The 15,716-nt window shown below is 36.8% G+C and overlaps 1 protein-coding gene across 1 annotated transcript; it reads left to right on the forward strand.

Moving 5' to 3' along the window:
- tspan33b (tetraspanin 33b) lies at positions 1 to 15,599 on the forward strand. The gene is made up of 8 exons (XM_051870809.1): positions 1 to 931; positions 5,087 to 5,144; positions 5,250 to 5,377; positions 7,360 to 7,434; positions 8,197 to 8,292; positions 9,662 to 9,790; positions 13,342 to 13,503; positions 15,422 to 15,599. The coding sequence occupies exons 1-8, from the start codon at positions 836 to 838 to the stop codon at positions 15,488 to 15,490; spliced, it is 813 nt and encodes a 270-aa protein (XP_051726769.1). The 5' UTR covers positions 1 to 835; the 3' UTR covers positions 15,491 to 15,599.
- Positions 15,600 to 15,716: the final 117 nt, after the last annotated feature.

Here is a 15,716-nt window from a genome sequence, read left to right on the forward strand (position 1 = left end):
GGACGTAGGGCGGAAACAAACAAATCAATGCCTTGGATCCCATGAAGTACACTGGTCTGTCTCCAAACTTTCAAAGAAAAAAACATTCAGGGCCTATAGCAATAAACCTGTGAGAAAGACTCTCAACAACCCGATTGATTGTCCTTCGCCTCCCATGAATAAAGGATTCAATGAGCTTTACAGATGCAGTCCAGAGAAACAGCAGAGCTCCCAGTGGGAAAAGGCAGTCAGACAACCAGCAGAGTCCAAACTACTCCTGAAACTGCAGTTTCACGATGGGTCATTTATATTTAGAACGGCTTTCCAGCAGTAGAGTTTCTTGTGCTGCCTGCCCTGGTTTCCCAGTCCTTGATCTACCAAGAGTCTCGCAGCAGCCCTGCTAATCAAGTCATCACTTTGAACCAGTTAGCAGGCAGGTGACAGTCTGATTCACTGAAGTCTCAAGGTCTACTTTTCTTCACAAAGTGTCTATTATCACCCGCCACTATGTCTTCTCATATTGAGATACTGTAGACAGAGAATAGTGTCGAAACTAGAACACCGGAAAAGCCCTGTCTGTTTTGCCTAACTGCAAATTCTTGTCCACGCTGGCTGTACTGGTGATCGAAAACAATGGAACAGAGCTTTCAAAGCATCCAAAGGCAGCTTTTATGTAACGTGGCGCTCTGGCCATTTCGACAGACACTAATGTACGCGGTGTGTCAGTCCACATGTACAACAGCTGTTGCAGTCCATTTCAGGCTATAGCTGCGGACTGAAACATACATGGTGGATGGCATATCTGTTTGGCATTGCTGATTTTTTAATCATCTTCAGCCTCTAAAAATCTGTTAGAATGGACAGGCAGGCGAGCCTTACCAGGACAGAAATGTTCTCTTTCGTCAACCCTTGGGTTCGGTACTTCCTGTTCTTCTTCAGCTTTTTATTCTGGGTAAGTAAGGCCTCTGACACCAGCTCCAAATTGGTTTTGTTGAGGGAAAGGACATTTCCAGGCTGCAGATCATAAGCTCTTTGGCCAGCTTGGAAATGAATAAAACATCAGGGGGTGTAATTTAGTCTGTTCAACAGACTTGCTGTTGCAATTGTTCTGCAACCATAATGTTTTCAACACAACATGACTCGTTTCGAAAACACTCTATTTGCATACAATTGTAAGGAATTTTATAGCTATGAATAGAGTAAAAATGCCACTCTCTAGAATGTAATCTCAGAATATGATGCAGTGGAAGGCTTGAATCCCCCAAAGAAACGTGCAATCAAAACAAAAGCATCTGTTCTCATGCTCCTCTTCTGTTGGTAGTGTTTGTGTTGTGTTTTATCAGTGCATTGACTGTGATACAGTCTGCCCGGATTTTCCATTCAAAATCAAGTACTGCTTGCACTGCAGAAATTGCTTAGAATTATGCTTTTGTTCAGGACTCTCAAGCTTCCTGTAAACTTCCCACTGGATGTACTGCACAGGTTTAAAACACAAAATGTACCTTGAACGGACCAAAAAAAAAAAAAAATCTTAAACAGTTCTGACAAAGACTAGGATATACTACACCCCTTATCTTTCACCTTATCTTTATTGATCTTGTGGTAAGATTTTTAAAAGAAATTAATACTTTTATTCAGCAAGGATACATTAAATTGTGACAGTAAAAACATTTATAATGTAAGATAATATAAGATTTCTCTTTAAAATAAATGCTGCTTTTTTTCCTTTTTATTTATTTTTTATTTTATTTTCTATTCATCAAAGAATCCTGAAATTCAGGTTTGCCATCACATAATTAAATTACATTTTAAAATATATTAAAATAGAAAAACTGTTATTTTAATTGTAATAATATTTCACAATATTACTTTTTTTAAATGCTATTTTTAATTAAATAATTTTAGCTTTGGTGAGCATAAAACACAAAATATATTTTATGGACTCCAAATTTTTAACAGTAAATTTGAGAAAAAAAAAAAAAAAAAAAAAATTAGATAAAAAAAAATTTAACTCTTATTTAACTCTTTCCCCACCAGCATTTTTGATCATTTTCACAGAACTTTCATGGCCCCCAGAATATTTTGTTATATGAATATCTGAACATGCAATATGTGACCCTGGAAAACCCTGCAAAAAAATCTAAATATTGAGAAAATCGCCTTTAAAGTTGTCCAAATGAAGTCCTTAGCAATGCATATCCACTCACAAAAATACATTTTTGATATATTTATGATAGGAAATGTACAAAATATCTTCATGGAACATGATCTTTACTTAATATCCTAGTGATTTTTGGCGTAAAAGAAAAATCGATAATTTTGACCCATACAATGTATTTTTGGCTATTGCTACAAATATACCCGTGCGACTTATGGTTTTGTGGTCCAGGGTCACATATATCAAAAGAAAGAACTGAGCCTCTGCTTTAAAAAAAAGAGAGAAAATTTTTTTATTCAAGCTTCATGCATTCTTTTTTATCAACACTTGAATGTGTGTGTTTCATTAAAAAAAAGCAACATTTTGAACAAAAAGCTGAGAAAATCACATTTTTGTCAAAGACTACAATGTGCATAAGCAATGCTTTTATCGCTTGTTCCTGCTTCTTTTTTGCTTGTGTTTTGATCCGGAGATTCTGTATTCTTTCAGAAGATGCATAATAGCGCCACAAAACATAAAACATGGATTGCCGGAAAATTACGTCAATGGCGGAGAAAGAGTTAAACAATTATAATGTAACTCGTACTCTAACTGATGCTTCCATTAGTATCACAGTTTCAGCAAAACCCCATCTATTAGTCATCTAGATGACTTGGTGACACTATCAAACAAACCAAAAACTAGCAAAAAGTTGATTCATCATTAAAAATGGAAATGGACTAAATAAAAGCAGCATACCATGCATTTGCATAATTTGCTCAATTTTGTCACATTATCAGCAGTCACTGTCACTCGTATCGCCTCAAATTGCCAACTCTCACCGAAAACAAATACTCTGTGGACTGTGATCGGGATTAATTGTCTTTTGTGAGTGAGTGTTGTGCTGGGAATGTGGACGGCACTGCCAATTCACACTTTTCACACTAAACCAATGTTTGTGCACAACAGACGGACCTCTGGACAGCATAATCCATTAGTCTTTTGTTCCAGCCGCACTGGCTGGCTGGGTTTTTCAGAAAAGCACAAAACCGTGTATATGGAGTGGCTGTTTCTCCACTGCACCAAAAAGCTTCTGAACAGCTCTTTAACCTGATTCCTTATATGTAAGCCAAGTGTGTAGATGCTCTCAAAGTACAGTCATCAACTCTTAAGGAGTGAGCTGACAGGATTCAACTGCTTTTATAAAACTCAGGTGGAAGACTCTTCAGTTTCGTAATGGAACTACAGTGGCACTCAAACACACACACACAAAAAACTTATACCACAGGTTGAGAGCAGCAATATTACCAGCAATGCCAACAGTGTCTCAGGACCAGGCTATTGCTCAGAGACTGTTATATTTCATCTCTAGGAATGTAGTCTTTGTTTAAAATAATAATAATAAAAGAAATAATGTATGTATGTTGAAAAAAAACAATTCAGTCGTGGTCAGAATTATTGGCACCCTTGGTAAATATGATCAAAGACGGCTGTGAAAATAAATCTGTATTGTTAATGCTTTTTATTAAAAAATAAAAAAAACAATCTAACATTTCACTGGAGTAAAATTAATGAATGTGGGGGGGGAATTTATTATGAAATAAATGTTTTTCTCTAATACACGTTGGCCACAATTATTGGTACCCTTAGAAATTTTTATTACTAAAATATCTCTGAAGTACTGTATATTCCCATTCATATTTACAATTTTTAGCAAACCAGGGTGACTAGGAACATGAAATTGTCCAGCCATGGCTTCCTGTTTCACAGAAGTATAATATAAGGTAACACAAAGGCCAAATTCCCTTAATCATCCATCATAATACATAAAACCAAAGAATATAGTAAGATTGTTGAGTTTCACAAACAGAAAGTGGCTGTAAGAAAATATCTAAAGCTGTCCCATTTCTATCATCAGGGCAGTAATTAAGAAGTTCCAATCAACAGGAAATGCTATGAATCTGCCTTAAAGAGGATGTGTGTCTATGTCTTAAAGCACGGCGAGGATAGTTTGAGTGGCCAAAGAATCTCCAAGGATCACAGCTGGAGAATTGCAGAAAACAGTTAGGATCAGAAAGCCTAAAAAAAAATATCAAACAGCACCTACATCACCATAAGTTGTTTGGGAGGGTTTCAAGAAAAATCCTCTGCTCTCATCCAAAAACAACCTTCAGCATATTCAGTTGTCAGACAGTATACTGAAACTTCAAACAGAATGGGTTCTATGGTCAGATGAAACTTAAAAAAAAAAAAGAGAGAGAGCTTTTTGGCAGCAAACTCATGAGATGGGTTTGGTGCACACAAAAAAAGTACCACATGTGTACTATTAAATATAGGCTACTGCTTGATCTTTAATGTTGTGGGACTATTTTCTGCTGGAGGTCCTGGACATCCTGTTTAGATACATGGCATTACGGATTCCATCAAATACCAACAGACAAAAAATTCATCCGTTGACAGCCTCTGCTTGAAATCTTATAATGAGCCGTGGTTGAATCTTCCATCAGGACACTGATCCGAAACAAATATTAAAATCAACATAAAAATGGGTCACTGAGCACAAAATGAAGCTTCTGGCATGGTCATCCCATTCCCCTGACCTGAATACTATAGAAAATGTGGAGTGAACTGAAGACGAGATCCACCAACATGGATCAGGGAATTTGAAGGATCTGGAGAGATTCTGTATGAAGGAATGGTCTCTGATCTCTTGCCAGGTGTTCTCCAAACTCATCGGGCATTATAGGAGAAGATCTTTGCAAAAGGAGGTTGAAAAAAAGTATTGAATAAAAGTGTGCCATTAATTGTGGCCAGTGTGTATTGGAGAAAAACTTTGTTCATATTACCAAGTGTGCCAATAATTCTGACCAGGACTCTCTCTCTCTCTCTCTCTCTCTCTCTCTCTGTGTATGTATATATATGTGCAGTTGATTATTTCACATTATTTATTGATGTTTATTTATTTTTTAGGTGTTTTCTCTTCTTATTGTAGCCATTGGGGTATATGCCAAAGTTGAAAAGGCGACAGGTATGACAATTATTGTTTTGTATGTTCCTCACCTGACAAAATAAACTGCAGATGTTGCAGATCAGTTAAGAGGTTTCCTGTGTTTGTGTTTGTTTTTTCCCACAGACACAGTGCGTGACACATTCTTCATTGATCCTGCTGTGATGCTCATTGTGGTGGGGGTGGTCATGTTCTTCATTACCTTCTGTGGATGCATCGGAGCTCTGCGGGAAAATATACGGCTCCTTAAAATTGTGAGCAGAAACTGAATTATTATCTACACATACTTAACGTTTATTCAAAGTTACTTACAAATAAAGATTACACTTTATCTTTTTCAGTCGTTATAACTCCTTTCCTATATGGATGTATAAGGAGGCTAGTTGTCACATAGGGTGTATATTACTAACTAAAAAGGTTATGATATGATATCATAATATGATATATGTTTCATATAGGCTGTCAGGATTATTATCATTACCAAAACTAAAATGATTACATTTTTTTTTTTTTTTTTTGTTCATTGAAATAAAGCTGAAATACAATAAAATATAAATATAGGTAACTAGATGAAAAACTAAACAAAAGGGCTTTTCACACTGCGCTTAAACCCAGGTTATCGTCGTTCTAAACACCGCTTTTAACCCCGGGTAAAGGAGTGTTTCACACTTGTAATTTAGAAATGGGGTTAGCACCGCTTTTTACCTGGGGTTTTAAAAGCGGTGCTAACCCTGCTCCAGAGCAGGGTTAGTTAGCACCGCTTTTGCTGTGTTAACTCCGCATTGCGGTGCCAAACTTGTACAGTGTGAAACGATCGTGTTAGAATGTTACAACTAGATGCGACAACCAATCGCGTGCCTTATATTCACGCGCTTTGAGCAGTCATGGAAACACCGCGCGATGTATAAACAGTACGTCGTTTCTGCATATGATAGGAAAAATGTCAACCGGCGATGGAAAACGCAACAATTGGAGTGAAGAAAAGACCGTCATTCTTACCTTTATAGCTTGAAAAGTTTACTCAGAAAAATTGATATTACAGTCAGCAATGTGTAATATGAGGACGCGCAATGCTAGAGCCTCAATGTAAACGGGTCATGTGCTGCGTTTGTCCATTCAGTGACACTTACACCGCAAATATGCAGATAAGGACTTTATCCTGGGGTTAAGGTACAGTATGTGCAGTGTGAAACATACTTAGGATTGGCTGTTAACCCCGGGTATAGTATGCAGTGTGAAACATGAATAAAGATAACCCAGGATTTCGTTTATCAGGGGTTTAGAATGACCCAGGGTTAACTATTTCAAGTGTGAAAAGCCCTAATGTTGGGAAGTCGTGTTTACGACGTCATGTGCATTCAAGTCAATTTCGTCGGAGCAAGATGGCGGTGTACCTTCTTTTAATTAACTACACAAAAATACAGCAAGGTTTTTAAAATCTAGCCTACTTCTAGAAAATGGAGAACAAAGAACATCAGGTGTGTTTTGCTCCTTTATGTTTTTAATATATTTATGAAGCCACTGTAACTTGTAACTGTAACAATGTAACGTTATTGTTACATATTATATTGTTGTATTACAATGCTATCATATTTTGTGCAGGCAATTAGCTTATTTTGTAGTAAATAAATAAAAAAAAAGAAAGCCTAACAATGTCACTGCTAAATACCTAGTATTGTGGTATTTTGCCACTTTTTCTCACTGACACGCCCTCAAATCATAAACTCTGGGCTTAAAGAAAGTCCTGAGCTTCCTATATATATGACTTTGTGGTGACATTCATGTGTGTTCAACTCGTAAATATGATCTTTCCGACATGACTTGAATGCACCATAAGTTTAATTTGAAGCACTAAAAGCACATAAAATTACTCAAATTTAAATTAAAATACTAAAATAAAAGCTAATTCGAAATGTTATTAAAAACTACATTAGTATATAAATGATATACTAAAATAACACTGTGTATTTAGTGTATTTGTTTTTACTGTGACAACGTCCCACATTTGTATTTTTTTTCTCCTGGGAATTATGGTGGAAATGGTAAATATCTTCAGTGGTCAAGATATTTAAAGTGTCAAAAATAAATCTACACAGTGAAGTACAAAGAGTAGAAAGTGTGACAACTAGCCTCTGTCTTCTCTGTACATATATGATATATCTGTTACTTATCAGTAAAACTGATCCTTTAGCAGTTAAAGACAAGTAAGAGAATCTTCTTTTCTGTTCCTCTCTAGTTCTCATTTAGTCTTACCCTGGTCTTTCTTATCCAAATGGTCATTGCAATCCTTGGCTTCTTCTACTCTGACCAGGTGGGCTTTCACTTGAAATTATAGACGCAGCACTGATATGGGATACAGGCTATCACATGAAGTGTATTTCATTGTTACAACTTTCAGGGCTGTTAAAGATTAATTGTAACATTAGGCTTTGGCTTGGTTGGGGAGGGTTAACCTATTTTAGCAGTCATCTCTCAGTTTCTAAGTTCATCTCATGGGATAGCAAGTCAATTTAAAAGCAATTCACTATTCACTTCCATTGTTCATCTTACCCGTAATGTCAATTCTTGCTATAGAGTTTCCTTTCGGTCTACTATTACCTCATTCAAAAAAAGGAATCTTGAAGTTCTACAGTCCAGCAGAAGGTCGAGAGTATTACATCACACTATACTTCACAGCACACACGGTTAAACAGGGAGGGCAGTTTAACAACGTCGCTTCAAGCATCTTCGCTGCTTAATGATTAAAGAGCTTTGCCACATCAAAGTGGGACCAAATGTTCCGTTTCGATGGAGGCTTTCTAGGAGGCTTCCTGTTAATGACATTCAGAGGTGCTTGAACATGCCAGCATTAGAGGAACTGACAGGGGAGAAGGAGAGAGCTCAGGGGGGCCCCGAGAGTTAATTACCACACTAAAGCATATGCTATTAGAGCCGCCATGCTGAATTAGCGCTGTCGACCTGTCTCCCGTAGCACAATTACATATGCATATACAACCCAGATGTAAGTGTTTGATTTTAAGTATGTATGGAAATATACTTGGTGGCTAGACTGTATGAAGTGTCATGTTCACAGACACGCGAAACTCTGGGGAAATTTGTGAAAAAAGCCATTGTGCATTATCGAGATGACCTGGACCTTCAAAACCTAATGGACTACATCCAAAAAGAGGTAGGGGTTTTATTTTGTTCAGACGGTGCAGATTCATAATGCATCTGGCTATGCAAACCAAAAAAAAAAAAAAAAAAAACGCCCTTATGTACAGTATACACTTGCTGTTTTATGGTCAAAATTGATTACATTTTTGTATCAAATATACATTTATGGATTGAATCTTTTTTAATGTTTTTGAAGTCTCTTATGCTCATCAAGGCTTCATTTATTTAATCAAAAATACAGTAAAAACACTAGTATTGTGAAATTTCAAATAACTGTTTTTATTATTATTATTATTATATATTTTGTATTCCTGTGGTAGCAAAGCTGAATTTTCAGCATCATTACTCCAGTCTTCTGTGTCACATGATGAAATTAGTATAATAAGCTGCCTCATTCTTTATTTTATTTTATTTTATTTTGGAAACCTTGATGCTTTTTCAGGATTCAGGAATAGAAAATTTAAAAGAACAGTACTTATTTGAAATTAAAAATGTTGGCATCAATGTAAAGGTCTTTACTATCAATTTAATGCATCTGAATAAAATTATTAAAGGATTAGTTCACTTTAAAATGAAAATCACCCCAAGCTTTACTCACCCTCAAGCCATCCTAAGTGTATATGACTTTCTTCTTTCTGATGAACACAATCGGAGTTATATTAATAAATATCCTGATGCATCCAAGCTTTATAATGGCAGTGAACGGGACCAACGAGTATGAAGCTCAAGAAAGTGCATCCATCCAAAGCAATATGTACTCCACGCGGCTCCAGGGGGGCCTTCTGAAGCGAAGTAAAGCATTTGTGTAAGAACAATATCCATATTTAACAAGTTATAAAGTAAAATATCTAGCTTCCACCAGACCGCCTTCCGTAGCTGTGAGGTATTTATTAATATAACTCCGATTGTGTTCATCAGAAAGAAGTCATATACTAGGATGGCTTGAGGGTGAGTAAAGCTTGGGGTAATTTTCATTTTAAAGTGAACTAATCCTTTAATTCCTTATCAACCCTATGTCATCTGGACCAATACTATGGTGCTTTTTGTAATTTATGTAGCTTGCCTCAGCTTGGACATTCTGCAATATATTTCATTTTGTGAATAGAAATATGTTAATTTCAAGCAACATGAGGGTTACACAATGACAAAATTTTCATTTTTTACAGTGCAGAGTTTGGTAAATATGTGAACTCAACACATGCATGGCTCTCTAAATAAGCAAATGGTCTTTTCTACAATAAAGTACAGTATGTTATCCTGCCTCTTTGTCCTCCTCACAATGAAAATTTTCATGGGTTCAGCAGATAAGAGGTGAATATGTGGTCTGAGAGACAGTGTCTAAAAATATTTTCTCTCCCTTCTTTCCTTGCTGCTCCTTGCAGTTCAAATGCTGTGGCTGGAGCAACTACACCGACTGGTCCTGGAACCTCTACTTCAACTGCACCCCATCAAACCCCAGCAATGAGAGGTGTGCAGTTCCCTTCTCATGCTGCACTCCTCTACCAGGAGAGGTGAGAGTAAACCACCTATATGCACAGACCGATCTTTAATCTGCAGTTATGAATAAATGAAAATGGACATCGAAATATAAGCAGATATGAGATCTGCGTGTGAAGCGAGGATTCATATGCTGCTTTATGAGTTCTAAATCATTATAATTACATTTTAACTTCACAATATTGTTTTATATTACCCCAGGTTCACCCCTTTAAATTTGAAAACATTCTCTCAAATGTTCATGGCTGCAACAGATGTACAGTAATGGCATAATCACCTTGGAAAACCAAATATTGGGAGAATATACACCTACTGTTTATCATTTAAAAGTTTGAATATTTTAATGTTCTTGAACGAAGTCTCTTGTGCTCACTAAGGCTGCATTTATTTAATTACAAATACAGTAAAAACCGTAAAACTGAGAAATATTATTACAATTTAAAATAACTAATTTTATTTTCATATATTTTAAATTAAACATCTGAATTTTCAGCAGCTCACGTCTCTTCAGAAATCATTCTAATATAATGATTTGGTACTGGGGAACACCCACTTTTCTAGATCCAATTAATGCTGCCTTCACGTGCCATCGGAAATTTCAGAATTCTCACTTCAGAAGTCATAATTATGAGTTTGTTGCATTCAAGTGCTTTTTGTTGGAATGAGCAGGAATCATGAAGGACACCAGGTTTATTCTTGCCTATTTACTGGTAAAATCACCATTTTAGTCCCGCGTGTAATGCAGCTCACTGTCACCAAATGTGTGTGGGTTGATGTAAAACTCCGGACAAGTTTTAAAGCGTGCATTCGTTTTTTAACGGGTCTTGACTGTCGTACAGTCTGACATATAGGACAGCTGAGATCCCACAGTGTGACATGAGGATCATGTTCATACAGTCTGACAAGCAACAATCGTAAAGGACTAATATAAATCACACAGTGTGCACCTGGCTTTACTTAAACTTTTTAACTTTCTACAACATTCTGTAACTGGTTACCTCAATTTTTTTTGTTGAAAAAGTTCTGCCATCTTATTCAGGTTTACAGTGTATGATTGATTTGTGGTGTTAGAAAGTTTTACTACTATAGCTTGTTCTTAGTTAATACATTAATTTCATAATGTAATTCAAAAGTTTGAAAAAATTCTACAAGATCAAAATCAATTTTTCACCTAGTGGATGTTAAAAAAACCTTAAAAACAAAACAAAATTAAAATCTAATATGGACCCAAGCCATATAAGCTTATGACCAAAATACATGACTTACTGGTCCATGTTAAAATAGTCCACCTTCAATGAAACCTCTAAATATATCCTAGCAACAGCACAGCAACATGCTAACAACCACTCAGAACACTTTAGCCACTGCAAAACACTGGCAACCACCTAAAACACTCTAACATCAAGGTGGCGAGCTTTGCACATGCAGGCAAAAAAACACTCACATTTTCAGAAAATGTAAAATTTGAGTTCAGTTATACAGTGATCCTTCATTTTGATCCTTTATTTCAATACATTCCCACCCCTTTTGTTCTCTCAGTCTTTGTAGTGTAGCATTAGTGCAAAGGCAAAGTTGTATAATTTTTCATCTCATCAGCTCAGCAAAACTGTATGTGGTCATTGGTTTATTGCACTCGGCAACAAAGTGCCATGAGAGACGGATTCAAAGTGTCCTTTGCGCCTTCATCTTTAACGATGATGGCCTGTGCTGCTAATTACTACCCCTGTTGTAATCACATCAGTAAAAGCTTTGTGAAGTTAAACAGATTGGGTTTACCAAATGTATCAGTAATTCAAAGTTTCAATTTCTACACAGTTGTCATAGCAGCAATTTGAGAAGAATTGATGTGTTCTGAATTACTTTTTTTGCCTCTCAAGGCAGCAAATGACCGAGCGGTGCCATTTTAGCATGACGTCCAGAGCAGCTGCTTGGCTGAAATGCTAAATGTGTGCTTCAATTCAATCCGTGAGACGTGTCTAAATGCTGATAAGATACTCAAACAGAACATAGATCACAGATATAGGGTGACTCCTTGGCAGACCTAAATATTATGGTCTCTGTTCCCTTGGCAAATGTCTACGGTGATTGCTGGATAAACACTCTCTAAACAGGTCAGGGTGGACGAAATGCAATTCTTTCAAACAAAAACAGAAGGAAATGGAGGAACTATGCCACATTTATGATGCTGAGGGAGAAAAGCTGTGTGGTTTATGGGTTTAATTGTCTTCCAGTATTCAAACATGTTGTTTGAAGCAAAAGTAATGATTCGTTTATATATTCGGTGATTCATCCAAACAGCTGTTCACATGGAGACAATGGCACTTCTCTATGGCAGCATCTGGGCAGGTGATATGAAAATGAATCATTGCATTATTTAATGGTAACCTGTTCAGGGATCACATGCGTTTGGATTGTTTAACTATCAACACAAAATATACTTGGAAATGCTGTTGAAGTGATATTTTATCCCCTTTTAGACATTAAAATTATCTTGATGATCTTTCATGTGTACGTTTCTTGTCAGTTATCAGTGATGAATACTGAAAGCGGTGTAAAATCTCTGTAGAAAAATATGATTGATGTTTATAATTAGACCACACAGTGTTAAAGGGATAGTTCACCCAAAAATGAAAATTCTATCATCATTTACTCCCCATCAAGTTGTTCCAAACCTGTATAAATTTATTTGTTCTGCTTTACACAAAGGAAGATATTTGGAATAATGTTTGTAACCAAGCATAAAATAATAATATGGTAGTCAATGGGGGGCGATATCTGCTTTGTTACAAACATTCTTCCAAATATCTTCCTTTGTGTACAGCAGAACAAAGAAATCTATACAGGTTTGGAACAACTTGAGGGGGAGACAGAATTTTCATTTTTGGGTGAAGTAAATTCCTGGTGGAAACATTCAATTGAAAACTGCATATGTCTACAGATATGACCTTGACCTGCATTTTACATCAGCAACCCACAAAACAAAAGGGAATTCAATATCCTCAGGTTGTCATGAAGCATGGTGAAATGCTCACACTAAAGTTGTAAAAAGCTAAGGGGAAATGACTGGCCCTGATCCATTAGATAATGTAGGATGCTGTCGAGTCGGGTAGGTGTCAAAAACTGCCTATGGTGGTAGTAACACTAAACATGCAAAAGCCAGACAAAGAAAGGAGATAAATAATCATCAACAGAATCAAAAGTGCCAAGAACTTCATTTACATGTGTACTTCTTGTCAGGACACTTTTATTCAGTTGCTAATGTGTGCAGGTGTTTTTACGGTAAGGTATTTTGGGTGGTTGCTTACTAGCCCAAAATCTCCCCAGATAATATTCTGGTCCCTAGATATATTGCAAAATATGCATAGTATTAATAGTTGTGCTTATTTTAGCAAAACTACTAATTAATCATGTTTTGTATTTGTATACTATGGATTTAAAATGAGATGCATTAAGCAAACGACAAGAATGAGGCTAAACCATTACTGCCCCCTGCTGCTTAAAGACTTATAACATCTGACGAGACAAAGCATTAAAGACAAGAACATCTTCTCTTTTACTCTTTCAGACTGTGATCAACACCATGTGTGGCTTTGGGGTTCAGACACAGAACTATCTGGACGCCACTAAATCCATCTATCCGGTGGGCTGTGCAGACAGAGCTGTAATATGGATTGAATCTCACCTGCTGTTAGTTGGGGCGCTGACTCTGGCTCTCGCTTTACCACAGGTAACATTCAGCTGAATGATTTCAGTTTCTCAAACAGATTGGGGAGTTATGAATCCACTCATGGGTGCTGATTGGTCAGTACAGCAGAAACAAACAGTGTACTGAACAGAGTGCTGCAGCTGTGACGTCAAAACCTGAAAGACTAATTTGCCAGTGGTTCCCTTGAGATTTTCCTGTGGGTTTTTCAATTAATGAGTAAAATAAGGTCTAAAGAGTAAAGTCTTTACTTACTTTATAAGTAAAGATGTTTTGTTCTACAATGTAAATTACACACACACACACACACACACACACACACACACACGTACGTCAAGTCAAAATTCACGTTTTTGATATGGGTCTCTGTAATTATCCCATTATAAAAACCCATAGGAAAATCTTGAGGAAACCACTGGTGAATTATTACAGCTTTGTTAATCAATATTAACCATTAAAAGTTTAGTTCACCCAAAAATGAAATTTCTGTCATTAATTACTCACCCTCATGTCGTTCTATCTTCGGAACACAAATTTTTGAGGAAATCCAAAAGGCTTTTTTTTATCCCCCATAGAAAGCAATGTAATTACCATCATTCAAGGTCCAGAAAAGTAGTAAAGACATAGTTAAAATAGTCAACGTGACAACAGTCGTTCAACCTTTAATGTTATGAAGCGAAAACAAAAATAATGACTTTATTCATCAACTTCTACTCTGTCATTCTCCTACACTGTTTACGTTGTATAGACAGAGCAGCGCTTCCGGGTTCTATGTCAGAACACGAACCCAGTATTGGCTGGTTTTGTGTAATATTCAGTTCCTGTGAAAAACTGTTTCAATGGGCGGAGCATACGTGCATAATCATGAATATTCGCTCTGCGTTGGGCGCGGCTTTATTGACATACGAACAAACGAATGGAATGGAAGTTTTTGTTTTATCTTCGGATCACAACATGTTTGATAGATTATTACGATAAGGTAATACAGCCGAATGGACACGCGCCCCATTTACATGTTCAACTGTTCATAATCTTTACATTATAGGCTAAAATGATCGGCTTTGCACGTGCTTTTATTAGAAAGCTTTTATCATGGTTTTATGTCATCGTTTTTGCTGTGTAGCCTAATGTTAGGGATACAAAAAACTAATCGAGCACATATTTCTGTTTTTTCTCGTTGCTGTTTGTTGCATCTTTTGAAGTTGTAAACTGTGTCCCTATAATTGTTTATTTTGCAGCATTGTGACTTGTAAACAGACTTGCCCCGCCTCCGAGTTCTTCTGATTGGTCCACTGTTTTGGAACTGACATTGATGAGCGGCGCTGCGTGTAAAAGTTGAGCGGCAGCATCTTAAAAATGTGCCGCTCATATGCGAGGTGCTGCAAAAGACGCGAGACGTGAGCGTAACGGACTGTCTAGCGCATATTTACATAGAAAAACAATGGAAAAGTAGCGCATTGGAATAGAAAAACGTGTTCTGTGTGAACGGCCCCTTATTCAATCATTCACTCAACCATTCAGAAACAATGATTCATACAGAAATGAAAAAACCTTTCCTATACTGTTAGCTCAGACACTCAATGGTTCATTTTGCTGTGGCTTTGTTTTCAAACTATTTTCGATGGCAGAGCAGGAACAGACAACATAACTGGCAATATTGTGTCTGTTCATTATAGGTCAGTGATGCCTATGTGTGTGACCTTTTAATATAATTAAGGATAGGCCTATAGATACAGACAATCTGAATTATACACATATATCCCCTTTGAAGATTGTGCTCCTTTTGAAATGAACATTGTGTATTCTTATCCCATATTACTCAATGCAATGCACTGCATTTCCATTCATAAATTTTTCAGTGGGTGTTGGGCAGAAACTGAAATTACGATCCTCTCTCCATGCACACTGCTGTCCTGACACAGTTCTTTTGTTTGATCCATAGATCGCAGGCATCATTCTGTCTCTGATCCTCATTTCTGAGATCCAGAAAGAGATCCAATCCGTCTTGTAGAGGCAGCAGACAGTCACCTGCAGTGCCGCTAAACTCTCTCACATACTGGAGTGATGCTTTCATTCTGCACCGACTGCTCTCACACTTTCAGCACATTTTCCTCTCAGTTTCATTTCACTCTGCCTCGGAGCTAGTTCTTATTTATTTTCTATTTTGGTTTACATTTGTTCTGTTATTTGATAAAAAAAGTTTGTTTGTAAAGCTTGTGGGATTGTTTGTTATTTCC

The sequence above is a fragment of the Ctenopharyngodon idella genome, chromosome 18, assembly GCF_019924925.1.
Source record: "Ctenopharyngodon idella isolate HZGC_01 chromosome 18, HZGC01, whole genome shotgun sequence".
NCBI lineage: Eukaryota > Metazoa > Chordata > Actinopteri > Cypriniformes > Xenocyprididae > Ctenopharyngodon > Ctenopharyngodon idella.

Excerpts from the sequence above, each read along its gene's own strand:
- tspan33b (XM_051870809.1), top strand. The coding sequence starts at position 836 with ATGGACAGGCAGGCGAGCCTTACCAGGACAGAAATGTTCTCTTTCGTC. Across the intron at positions 932-5,086 it reads TCTTCAGCTTTTTATTCTGG|GTGTTTTCTCTTCTTATTGT; the intron begins GTAAGTAAGGCC and ends TTTATTTTTTAG. Across the intron at positions 13,504-15,421 it reads TGGCTCTCGCTTTACCACAG|ATCGCAGGCATCATTCTGTC; the intron begins GTAACATTCAGC and ends TTTGATCCATAG.